The sequence below is a fragment of the Corvus brachyrhynchos genome, unplaced genomic scaffold (genome assembly GCF_000691975.1).
Source record: "Corvus brachyrhynchos isolate BGI_N302 unplaced genomic scaffold, ASM69197v1 scaffold194, whole genome shotgun sequence".
Taxonomy (NCBI): Eukaryota; Metazoa; Chordata; class Aves; order Passeriformes; family Corvidae; genus Corvus; species Corvus brachyrhynchos.
Window position 1 is genome coordinate 133,639 of NW_008237890.1, and position 13,937 is coordinate 147,575.

The following is a 13,937-nucleotide window of genomic DNA, read 5'->3' on the forward strand; positions in this document are numbered from 1 at the left end:
TCAATTCTAGGGCCAGTTGTGTTTGTATTTTTACCAATGATCTGCATATAGGAGTTGAATTCACCATTAGTAAGTTCGCTGATAATATCAAACTGGAAGGTGCTGTTGACTCTCTTGAGGGACAAGGGTCCTTGCAGAGAGAGGGATCTGGATACAGTGGAGCACTGGGCCATCACCAGTGACATGCAAATGACAAGTCAAAAAGCCAGATTCTGCACCTGGGATAGAGAAATGCCAGACACGAGGCTAAACTGGGAGAGGGGCAGCTCTGGGGCTGCAGAGAGGGCTCTGGGGGTGCTGGCTGGCAGCAGGCTCCGCGGCAGCCAGCAGCGTGCCCTGGCAGCCGGGAGGGGAGCAAACCCATCCCGGGCGCACCAAAGCTGGCTGCAGGTCTGGGCTCCACCATTTCAGAATGATGGGAAGGTCCTTGAAGGTGTCTGCAGAAGGCAAGACAGATGGTGGAACGACTGGACACTGTGAGGAGCTGCTAAGGGCTTTGGGCTTGTCTAGGTTGGAGAAAAGGAGGCTGAGGGGCAACGTCCTTGCTCTCTACAGCTTCCTGAGGAGGAGAAGTGGAGAGGGAGGTGCTGATCTCTCCTCCCTGGGATCCAGTGATAGATGTGTGGCAATGGCTCAAAGCTGTGCCAGGGGAGGTTTGGATTCACCATCAGGAAGCATTTCTTTATAGAGAGCCTGGTCAAGCCTGATGATACTCTGAGCCTGTCAGTGTGTAAGGGGCATCTGTACAGTGCCCCCAACCTGCTTTACCTTTGGGTCAGTCCTGAAGTGCTCAGGCAGCTGGGCTAAACGATTCTTGTAGGTCCCCCACAGCTGAAATATTTTATTTTCTTCTACTCTCTTCTTCCAAGCTTTTGGGTTTTCAAGAGGTTTTATGTGACACAGAGTACCACATGTACAGGAAATAGAAGCTACCCAAGTAAAAAGTTCCTTATGTGAAGGATCTGTTCTTTCAAGCTTTGAAGTTCTAAGTTCTGCCCAGGGACTTTTATTTAGGCTCTAGAAAAACTGAACATTACATCTCTATTCAGAACAGCACTTAAGCACAAACACAGAATAACTACACAGGTAATACAGTGTGTATTATTATGATATTTTGTGGAAAGATGAAAGTAATTTTAACATTTAAAATTATATTCTGTGTAAACACAAAAGGAAGACTGATACCCAGGCATTTTTAACAATAAGCAGTGAGATATTCCAGGCATAACTTACTACATATATATCTGATAAGTTAAATAACAAGAATTTCACTTATCTGAATATGTGCTCAGTCATACTTCCCCCATTTTTCTCTTAATAAGGCTAAGACATTCATTTAAAAGTTCTGATAACTGAAATGTACATTATCACTTCCACTGCAATTCCAACTAAACCATGTTAAATGTTACACTACATGTAGGAACGCTAATCAGTTTGCACAGTTACAAACATGGGCAGTCACTAAATTAAGAGCATTACAGATGAGAAAACTATGATTGTGAATTTTTTCAATTTACTTTGTTTGACAGATAAAATACTGCCTTATACTCTGACATAATCATTAAGGAATAAGGATATTCTCCTGGGGTCAAAAAATTCAGAAGTTTGAGCCCAGTATATGCATCTATAATGTAATCCTTACATGATCTACTGATTTGGAAGTTATTGACTCTTTTTCCTAGGTTATATCTTAGTATTCATTAACATGTTACTAGATAAACAAATTATACCTAATAGTCTAAGATGCATATAGCACAGACATAGCAAACACCTATCCCAAACCCACTTCGAAAAAAACTCCCTTCCTCTTAGGAAGAAGAAAGAAATAGTGCTTTTCCATATGATTCAATTAACCATTTCCACGACCAACTAACAATTTAACACTTAGTACAAAATATTTATAGTAAGTTGCTCTGAGGAGGTCAGGACAAAAAAAAAGAAAACAATTTGCAGAAATTGAAGTCCTGGTATAGTAATTAATCTGGGTATCCTACAATTATTTCTTTATCTGTTTGCATTTGCAAACCGCCCTCCACCAGCGGCAGGGAAGGCAGGGGGTATCTTAGAATTCAATACATTGTTGCAACATGATGAAAAAAGATAGCTCCTGTCTCTTTTTCCACAGGCAACTCTCATTCACAATGCCCTTTATCCACTTCCAAAGGTTCACCCTTTTAGGCTTTAAAGGAAGTGAAATTCTAAAGCAGCTATCATCACAATGCTCCATTATGAAGGAATTACTAATTCATCGTATGTATGCAAGAAAGACTGATTTGGTACAGCTAGCTAAGTCCTGGGTACTTGTGGCAATTGTGCCTACCTAAATAAGGCAGAACTAATCTGAAAATACAGGATAAATGGACACAGGGCTTTTGAAAATGTGACACTTTCACCCTTTTAGGACGCCACAAACATGCATGATTTATGGCGCCTTTCAGTTCTATTTCAGAACAGAGTATTCACGTATGTCATACTGTTTTCTGAAACCTGTTCCAGAGAGTTGTGTTAGGCAGACAAGCTTCCCCAAGAAAAAGAAGCTTGAAAATGAAATTGTATTGACCACATGAGGAGAACTCCAATCCAGCCCACACAGATGGGAGACTTAAATCTAAAAGATTTGCATTCCTGTCAATAGAAAAAGCTGTAGCGACACCTACAAACAGGTTCTATGAAATTTTGCTCAACATATTGAAACAATACTATGAAGACAAACAGAAAGATACTTCCTTAAGTCTGTGGAATGAGAGAAATGTAAATATGCAGAAAAAGAAGAGCAAAAAAAAGATGTAAAATAAGTGCAGTATTTTACATAAAACTGACCTTAAAAGAATGCTGATAAACCTTAGAAACTTAGAAAAATATGTGCTTTTTTTTTCCTAACAAAACCCCTTATTAATTGTAAATATGAAACTCTAATATACATAACAGATGCTGGTCCAAACACCTGCTGCAAATGCACACCCACCAGTAGTCTGTAGGTACATAAGGCCTGCATACTGACTAATGAATACAGCATGCTCTCTAGTGATTACAAAAGAATATATAGAGTCATTTGGGAGAAAAAGCACACCTAGCAGTCATAGACTGGAGAAATAAAAAATGCCTGGAGTTAAGTCAGATTACCTTTTCCTTCCCAAATTTTCAATTGAAACACTGCTGTCCACGTCCCAAGGGACCTTGACTCATTTGAGATGGGCTGATGCAAACCTCACGGTTGGGTGAAGTGTGTGAGAGCAGCCCTGCAGAGAAAACTTTGGGGGTGATGGTTGATGAAAATTCAATATGAGCTGGCAATGTGCACTGGCAGCCCAGAAAGCCAAAGGTGTCCTGCATCCAAAGCAGCGTAGGCAGCAGGGCCAGGGAGGGGATTCTGTCCCTCTGCTCTGCTCTGGTGAGATCCCACCTGCAGTGCTGCATCCAGCTCTGGGGTCCCAGCACAGGAGGAACATGGAGCAAGTCCAGAGAAGGGCATGAGGTTGATAAAAGGACTGGAGCACCTGCCCTACAAAGACAGGCTCAGAAAGCTGGGTCTGTTCTGCCTGGAGAAGGTTGCATGGAGACCTCACAGCAACTTTCCAGTATCTGAAGGGGGCCTGCAGGGAAGGTGGAGAGGGACTCTTGCAGGAACTGCAGTGATAGGGCAATGGGTACAAATGGGTACAGTAATGGGTACAAACTGAAAGGGGAGAAATATAGGTTGGATATTAGGAAGAAATTATTTACTGTGAAGGTACTTAGATACTGGAACAGACTGCCCAGAGAGGTTGTGGATTCCCCATCCCTGGGGGTGTTCAAGGCCAAGTTGGATAAGGCCTTGAGCAATCTGGTCTAGTGGAGGTGTTCCTGCCCATGGCAGGGAGGATTGGACTTTTGGATCCAGATTGGATCTTTAAGGCCCCTTCCAAACCTTTTTCAACATTCTATGATTCTATGTTAATCTTCTTTGCTAGAAGTTCTCAAACATAGGGTCAAACAGACCAATTTACCATCTTTTCCCCAGATCATCCAGTTATTTGTATACCTAATGTCTATTATATACATCTTTAAATATATTCTAAACCTTTTTCTCTGTGGTCATTTCCCTCACATTTGGATAACAAAACAAAAAAATCCCTTGTCAATCTCATCATAAGGACTTTTAAAATATATACATTCCACCTAACATTGAAAAACACATGTAAACACATCAGAATTACTCACACCGGAGAACCAAAATAGAGAAACTAAAAAGAAAATTCAATTCAGATTGCTATTAAACTTGAAAACATTCACAGCATGACAGCCTTAGATAGAGAGAGTGGCCATATTAGGACCAATGTGTATTTAATCAGTCACAAAGAAAAGCAGTAGTCCTTTAGAAAGGTGATGCATCTATGCCATTGATAACCAGACTGTTTTGAGAGCATCATGTCAAGTCTTCTGGCATCCAGTTTAAAAGGCATTTTTAAATAAAAAGAATTAACAGAAATTCTTCCCATGGACTGAAAGATACCTATTTTTGACATCTTATGATTAAAAAATTGTGTTTCTTAAAATCTTTTAAAATCAGTAACTGGAATATTACATTGCAATAAAGTGAGTTTCCAACAACTTGGTTTTTTGATAAACAAATACCAGAATAAACATTAAACTGCCGAAAGTGGAAACACTATAGCTGCTACAGGGCTTTTATGCAGAAAACGAGGCTGGCTTGTATCAGAGGAGAAGCAAGGAGCATAGACAGATGAAGCCAGAATGCAGTCGGACTAGGTGTGGCTGACCTCAGTTGCGTCATTCTCCCTTTCCCCCCACATTCCTTGTCTTGTGAAGATGACATAGTCTCAATGCAAGATTTTACAGTGGAGCAGCAAGGCAATCAAAGGGACAGAGAGAAACATAAATTGCTTTGGTGACATTGCTGCACTCAAACCTCTGGAAGAGAGGGGGAGAAGCCATGATGCTTCACAGCTCTGAAGCAAAAAACAGAGCAGAAGAAGGCAGAGGTTTATCAAGGCACAAGATCCACCTGATACCTTTTTTACACAAAAGAAGTCACTGTGCTCAGTTGCAGAAATGATAAGTAAATATCTTGCCTTTATATGATGTCAGACCAAATGATCTAATAATCCTTTTTGTATAAAAGTCTGTGCATCTTTGATTTGATCAGAAATGTTTTATTTTACGCTAAAATGGATTTAGCTAAATCAAAATTATCAGAAAAGTTGAGGAATGGAGGAGGAAAAAGCTCCTGTACCAAGAAAGAAATTAATAAATAAAACCTCATCTCAAATTTAAATCCAAATTACAACCTTTCTGCCTTTAATGGAAGATTTGATCGTTTTTCTGGAATAGTTATAATACTTCCACTAGAACTGCATTATCAGGATATGGTATTTACATTGGGCCTTCTTACTTCTTCTTGTTCTCTCTCCAATAATTACAACATATTTTTGGCAGGTACCATCCTTTCTTTAAAGTTAATATCAACTTTTGCACGCTGTGCTTACTAGCAGAACTAATAGTTTGTGGTGCTACATTATATCCATATTAATTTTGATTCTATTTTCACGCAGATTTGCACTGAAATACGATGAATTTCTGTAACAGCGTGAGTGGAGACCTCCTATGGTTGGTGATGACTGGTGAATGACAACTGGAAATTGAGGATCAGTCATAAAGCTTGTTAGAGAACAAGACTAATAGATGGGAGCCTCTCACTGACTGACAAGCATAACAACACATTTATTACTAGAAACTGCATGAATTTTTTAACCTCGTGATATTACAAAATATGGTGATTAGATCACCTTCTTTCATCACAAGAACAATCTTGGGTGTTTACATTTGGGAAAAAAAATGGAAGGTGATTTATATTTCATTATTAACATGGAAATCCAATTTTTTGGAGAGTCCCTTCAATACAGCAGCTTCTTCTTTAATGAGAGCTACCAGTTAACCAAACAGATGACTCTTTCATACAAGTTTCAACATGCAAATTCATTTCAAATAGACATCCAGCTAGGCTAAATCACTTCTTCTTCAATGCAATCACAGTATGTTCTTCACCAATCCACAAACATACTCACATGAAAATGATAATTTTGGAAAGCTTACTGAGCATCTTATACAGAAGTTCTTGTAATCTGAATGCCTTTCTGTTTTAGTAAAAAAAATCCTTTTTAGCATGTAGAGAAGTAGTTTAATAGGCCAGTAAGGGATATAATGGGAAGAAGCAGTGAAATCAATGGAAATGAAAAAAGTAAAGAAAAAGCCAACAAATGTTCTTAATGCATACCAACATAAACCACTACCATATATATGTTGGAATAGTTTTGACAGATCACAAGTCTTGATATTTTGGCTATAAAAGCAGTACTACTACATGCTATAGTTTAGTAAGGACAGCTTTTTTGTATGAATGTTTGACAGAAAATTAAAACAAATTAAATATTACAACCAAAATATTAGCTCTTTATTAAAATCCTGAAGCAGAACTCAGAATTACATTAAACCATGAAGAAAAAAGTGAAAATAAACTTAAGTTAAAAAGCCTTTTATTGAATTCTGCATAAAACCAATCGCATACCTGCTGAAGAGTCAATTAGGTTCTTAATTTATCTGAAAGACAGTTAATAAAATTTACCTGTTTTATACATTTGACTTTTAACCTGAAACTCTTTTGTTTCTTTCTTTCTTTTAACTTAAGCTAGATGTATCAGAAAGAGATAAGCTCATTCATACAATTAATTTGCTTATTACAGAATGTAATGATTTGATCAGTGAGGGTGATAAATGACAAAACAAGTGAAGTTATCAGCTGAAAAGAGTAAACAGAAGTCATACCTCTAAGGCAAAATAAAGAGAACTTGTGATGACCACATATATTAGTAAACCGATTTTTATTAATTTCTATATCCTTTTTCTCTACATGAAAATTCTCCAAACTAATTCAAAATTTGGAAAAATTTTCTGTGTATTATGCTGGCAAACCAGTCTGGATACAAGTTGTTTTAATGGCTCCAAAAAATTCTCTATACAAGAATGAAAAAAGTTATGATGGTAAAGATCAAATGAGGATCACAAGTGAAACAAGCTCTACCTATCTAAGGTGCAATCCAATTAAAGTACTACATTGCTTTATTTAACTCAGTTTAATTATGCCCCCTAGTAAAATTAAAACAGACTTAGTGCTTTCAAGTGAGTTTAAACTGAACCTTTAGTGTTTCAATTAATTCTTGAATATTTCAGCTGAGACACATGAAGCCTAAAATTATGATCTAAAATCATGTTATGTCCCACATCCTTAGCAAGAAATGTACTTCTGATGTACTCTAATATATCATACCTATAGAACTATATTATACAGAAGAAATAACACTCAAAGAAACAGAGGAAAATATTTTAGTGCCAAAATGCAATTTAATAATTGTCATTTAACTAGCAGTATTTTTTTCTATTCTTAACACTGAATTGATACAGCAGCATAGAATTTATTTTGAGCAACTAAAACAGGTTATTTTATTGACATATAGAGCAAGAGAAAGTTGCTGCTGAAGGCATGAACTTTAGCTTTTGTTCAATATTGGCAAATTCTACTTTTAATTTTTCAAAAAAAATCAAACCAGTTTTTAATTTGCAAAATATAGTGTGGAGTTCTGATATTCAAATAATTCTAGGATTTTCAACTTCAGCGTAACTCTACTACTCCTCATTTGTTTTTATTGGATACATTTAAGCCTCACTTGTTTTCACAGTCAGTTAAGCATCTGAAATCTGAAAGAGGAATGACACTTTTTTCGGAAACTCTGTTCTTCTATTAAGTCATGTAAAATACAGGCAAATGTTAATATACATTGGTTTTTGTAACTCAAGTATAAAATTCTCTTTTGCTGTGAAAGCTCCTGCTAGGTTCCAGCGAGACAGTTATATTATTCATGAACTATGACTCTTCACAATTTTTGTTTTCAGAAAATAATACTGCATGGGTTGTTTGGATAAAGTAATAATTTCTTGCATGGTACCAAAAATTTTATTTATTCATACTAATCACCTTAAGAATCAAAAGGAGAGAATTTTCAGATCATCTGAATTATCCAGTATTTTTACATCAGTTCCTAAAAATTAAGTCCCCTAACTTTATTGCCTTTTTGAATACTGATGAATCTGTATTATTACTGATGCTTTATCTCCTTTCCATATTTTAAAACTGCTGCTACCCTATGTTTCACAATTCTCTTCCCCATTACTGCCAAACCTCTACATCCAGACCAGAGAACTCAGAAGAATGAGGTAAAAGTACTCCTTAGGGCTATGCAGCAAAGGTAGATTAGTATAAACCCATTTTCCTAACTGAAATATAGAGTAAGCTCTTAGGTAAGGTTCTGTGTGCTCATGTTTATGTATCCACAATATTCTATACCACAATAGTAACAGAATGCGTCTTCCCATAGTCAGATATTCCCACAATGAGCTTTTAATCTGGAACAGAATTTGGAGATACACCATAGATAAGTAAGAATAAAGCATTAAAACATAGGATCTCAGTATTCTGAACAATTAGAAATTTTTTTGAAATAACCTACCAAAACTAAACTAAATCAGGCAGAAAAACTCATTAAATGCAGGGAAGTTACAGATACTGATCTGTAACTCACATTATTTAACATTTACATCTAACATAGTTACACTCAACAACACTGTATTTTTCTTATGCATTCAGAAAAATTATAAACTGTTAAAATTTAACATACGAGATTTAATTATTTGCAAGCTGTCAAGGAAAAGGTATGCCTTCATGATTAAGTTTTCACAGCATTCTTACTCCTGTATCTTATACATATATAGTGCTTTTTTTACAAAAAGTACTATGTAGTCCTTATTCTGACAACATAATACTGCAATGCATTCTGTCACAAAAACTGTGTCAGTCTGCAAGAACATCTGAGTGACTAAGAGCCTAGTCTCAAAGGTTTGGGATCAGTCTGAAATACTTACTGTCGCTGGGGAGGCCCGCGTTGTGTGAGTCACTGTATGACCAGAATTTTCCATTGAATTGCCAATCAGATAGGTCCCTCCTGAGCTGCTAATGAGTTGTCCTCCTGTTACGCCCATCTGAATCCCTCCAGTGCCCACCATGCTATGAGACGAGACCACTGTTGTCACCTGTGCAGAACTTCCTTGAGTATCAAAATAATTTCCCCCAGTGTTTTGACTGTACATCTGGGTTTCTGTGTAAGGATAAGTTGTTGATCGGCTTCAAGAAAAGAAAATAAAAGAAAAGGAAAATACATTATTTGTATTTCATTTATCTGAGGGTGATGTTATAACTCTAGAAATTTATTTACAGTAACTAAAATAAAATCAAATAAAGTTGGCAAACAGTCCCTGTCTCCTCAGAGAATATTTAATCAAATCAAAGCATTAAGTAACTAACTCAGTGTCAATGTTAAACCAAGTATCTACCATATATTATAGAAAAACTGTCAGTCTTATACAAAGAGGAAGAGAGAAAGGAATAACAAAAATTGAAGGCAGGCACATAGAGCTAATCCAATTATTAATATATTGCAAAGCAATTTACAAAGCTCTGCCTGTATCAACATTTTTTTAAATTTGACAATAGGATTTTGATTTCTAGTCAGATGTTGTATGTTTTGCATAATGTGCAGTTTACAAAATTACAAATAATTCATACAAATATCAGCTAACAGAGTCCAATGCTCAAGAATCCTACATTGTCTATTGTTTTTAAATTCACTGAAGCTATTGACTGAAGCTTGAAATTCTGAGTTTGCTGGTATTTTGGGAAATGCAGTCATTTTTACAGGGCAAATTCAAAATTAGACATGAATTCGTGTAATGATAAAAAACTGCACTTAAGAAATAAAATCAAACAGAACTACGACTTGTAAAACAGTCGCAAAGATTAAAGAAGTTACAGGAATGCAACAGTAACATTTTAAAATAATTATCAAGTGTGAAACATTCACATGTCATTAACCAGTTTACCCTAACAAATTACTCAGCTACTGAAATCTTCTATCATGTGTTTCACATTCTTATTTACTTATCTTGAATCATTATTTTTCATGCATTATAATCTATTTATAATTTTTGAATTTGTATTTGCTCCCATGTACTAAATTTGATATTAAACTCAACCTATTTCAAAACTATAAAATAAATGTAATTCATTATTTCAAAGACTGTATCATATGTTGTCAAGCATGACAACAAGTAAAAACCAGTCTGTTTACCCAACCATTAATTCTCTTATTGAAGCATAAAAATCTACATAAATCCAAAGGCAATATTGATTTGTACAGCATGTAACTAAACAAGTTAAAACAACCAGTAACCAAACAACAAAACCCCAGACACTTTTGTACAGAAACACAAGAGGTGGATGCAGCACTCATGTTTTATGCAGTAAGCTGATGATTAAGATACCTATGCAAGTATGGTAGGCTTTTCTTCTCCTTTATCTCTACAATGTTTATTTTTTTATTAATATGGAGAAAAATTCAAGGCAATTTATTGTCTTTTTTTGAATTATGAAAGCTTTTGTAAGACTACTTTACTAGTAAACAACAGACTCAGAAATTATAATTTCTTCTTTACCTTCAAAAAACCGTTACTTCTAAATAACTGAGGAATGTAACAGCACCCCATCAACAACCAAAGTCAGAAATTTTGCTTTATTAACTATGGCCAAAACAGTTTCTCCCTTTGCCTTCAGAGACTTCCACAAACTCCAAAACTTATGTTTTAAAATTTGAAATGTTTCATAAGCCTCATACTACATTATTCACTCTTACCCCTCTTTAAGTTACTTAAACACTTTCCATTTTATTTTGAGTATTTCAAAAGCCTCAAGATCACCTGCAAAAAAACTTGAAGCTAATGTAAAAGAAATGCCTTGCAGTCTGCTGAAAACAAAGCAAGATAGTTCTTTTAGGGACTAATGCTCAAACAGACATGTAATCTATTAACCTTTCTTTTGGAAGCGAAAATCAGTTGATCTTTGCCTTGCAATAATCTATGTATGCACTTAGGTACTGTGCAAGTCCTGATTAATCTGCTCTCTCGAACCAAGGTATGTATCATAGAGATATCTTGTGATACCTTAGGGATATTGTTTATTTTAGAACCGTAGAAAAGAACTACTGAGTTGTTAAGGTTTGAAAAAAATACTGAGTCCAACCATTAACTGAACACTGCCATCTTCATCCCTAAATCATGTCCCTGTGTACCACATCTAGATATTTTATGAACATTTCCAGGGATGGTGACTCCACCACTTCCCCAAACAGCCTGCTCCACTTCTTCATCACCCTTTGCAGTGAAGAAATTTTTTCTTAATATCTAACCTAACTCTCCCTTGGTACACCTTGAGGTGATTTATCTTGTGATGAGCACAATAACCACTACCAGACTGGATGTTGCCTCTGTCTTACATCTGTGAACACTGTTACGCAGCAGAGGACAAATGTAGGGAAAAAAAATGTTGTGATGTAGGCTCAGGGGAAACAGCTCATGGAAATGATCACCAAGTCACTGAACACTGTAATTTCTCCCAAAAGAGGAAAGAAAAATCTTGGTATCAGCTGTCAGTAAGGAAAGGAATGAAAGGATAAGATCATTGTTGACAGCAAAAGCAGACAAGGCTAGAGGAAATGCACTGTACAAAAGATGCAAGGAGAACAAATCTCACTTGCAAAAGTGGAATTGAATTTTGGAAGCAATGCAAATCCAAGAGAATGCTCCAAATTCTGAAGAAAATTAAGTCACAGGCTTGGTGTGGAATAGGAGATGAATTATTTGTTTGCTTTTACCTTGTTTAGGTGTATCTGTACATCATACGTATCACCTGTAGACCTGTATATCACGCATAGGCTTTAAATAAGGACTGATTGTAACAGAGCACCTATTTCTGCTTATAATAGTACTCTGTATCACTGTATCAATGAGACACATCAATGCATCAGACTCCAAAATAAACACACTCGTCCATTTGGCCCAACAACCAGCAGGTTTTTCTAGACCTGATCATTGGAGATGATTTAGCAAACCTTTCACAAGAGAGATCAACTGGGTACTTAAAATTGAGATGAAACTATTATTATTACATGCAACAGTAATTGCAACTTAGCAAAGAGATGTTTAATTTAACCAAAACTATTCCATCTGGAAATTAAAAATGCAGTCGGATAAGATGATGTTATAGAAAGAAGTTTTGAGAAATGATGTTTTTAGAAAGCAGACTTGAATGTTTTAAGGTCATTGCACATGGTAACATGACCCTTTAAAATAAAGTTGTAGCAAAGAGGAAAATAACTTCAAATAAGGAAGTGATTATCTATTTCTCCACAGCACTTGTAGCAAAAATATGTAATACTTTCTCAAATAGCCTGACATATATCATAGTCAGTTCTTTTCCACTGTAAAGGTTGTAGAAACATTTTTAGGTCTTCTCTCCTTTTAACAGCTGGATATATAGATTGCACAGGGACTGATCTCAAAGTTTTCTTGCTCTTTATGAAAACACATTGATGATTAGCTCTTGCTTGAGATAGAAGGAAGGTAACAGAACCTGACAGTTACTACTACTGAAACACTGTGAAGTTTGGTGTTTACTAGAATGTGGCATTAGAAAGTTTATCAGTTACAAGTAAATTTAAAGTCTAAGTAGATAGGCTCCAGAATCCCAGTTTCCAGAAGGCTGTGCAAACTAGATCATGTTTACCCTGAGAGCAAGTGACACAAAGTCAGGCACAGTGTGAATACAATTTAGATTAAGCAAGCCCAGAACAGGTATCTGATGTTAAGATCCCACACTAGAAATTAACGATACCAGCAAGAGTCAGACTAGCATTACAAGATACAATAATTCAAGGCATTTCCTATTATGCCTCATTGCTTGCTTACATAAATTTTATAATTATTTACAAAATATAATATATTATATTGCTAGAAATAAAAGTGACAGAGTTGTGGTAAAAAGTAGTTTAAAACACTATTTTTTTGCACATGAAAACAGAAAATAATTAATTTCTACATTCAGTAAGCCCCAGAATTACCACACAGATTAAGTGCGATGTCTTGCCCTATATTACAAACTCTAATATAATGTTACTGAGCCCAGCTTTTACAGACATTTTTGTCTCTTCAAAGACACTGACATTCTGAAAAAAGGAGACAAATAAAAGCAGTGGCTCAGAAAGAGTAAACTTGTTCTTGTCCTCCCTTTGTTTTCAGTGTGCACGTGCACATTTGGGAAACAGCTTATTCCCAGATGCACCTGTGATCAGATTCTATGTAAATACCTGATCCATTGACTACTATGTATCAGTGTTCAAGCCATCCCATCATGTTTCAGTGATTTACATTGGCTGATCATGGTCCCAGATTTTCTTCAAAATATATTCCAATAATTTCTGTATCTTGCAAAGTAAGCAATTAACTACAAAATTTTTATCACAAGCTCCATCTTGGAAAATTCAGGTGTTGGCCAAAATGCATATAAATCTAATTTTTTACTTGAAGATGCATAGCTTTTACAGTTTAGCTTGAAATACCAGCGTTCCTGCACAGTGGCCGTACACAAACAGCCTCATAATTCAAACAAGAAAACCATTCTTTATTTGTTTTTCTGTAATTCTAATTCGAACAGACAAGTAACGCAATAATTACTATCTTACTCAGCAACTAATAGATGCAGAATTACTCCTGTGGGTTTTGGTATGGATTACTGAGACAGCTTAGCAGGTAGGCATGCAAGTATTTTTTTCACTGTCATCTCTGTAATGAAAGTGAGGCTTTTATGATACTTAATTAACTAAGGTATTATTTTGTGGGATACAAATATGATAAACATTGGATGAAAATAAATATTTCAAGATACAGTAATTTGTGTGCAGAGTAGCTAAGGCTCATGATAATGCTATGGAATTGCAACA

At 35.9% G+C, this 13,937-nt stretch overlaps 1 protein-coding gene across 2 annotated transcripts in view; it reads right to left on the reverse strand.

Annotated features, from left to right (window-relative positions):
- Nucleotides 1-13,937, reverse strand: part of RFX3 (regulatory factor X3) — a 105,832-nt gene that overhangs the window by 31,473 nt on the left and 60,422 nt on the right. For both annotated transcript variants that reach the window (XM_008632542.2, XM_008632540.2), the window contains exon 4: nt 8,974-9,232. In XM_008632542.2, coding sequence (XP_008630764.1) covers nt 8,974-9,232 — 259 coding nt within the window. The remainder of the gene's footprint in view (nt 1-8,973; nt 9,233-13,937) is intronic.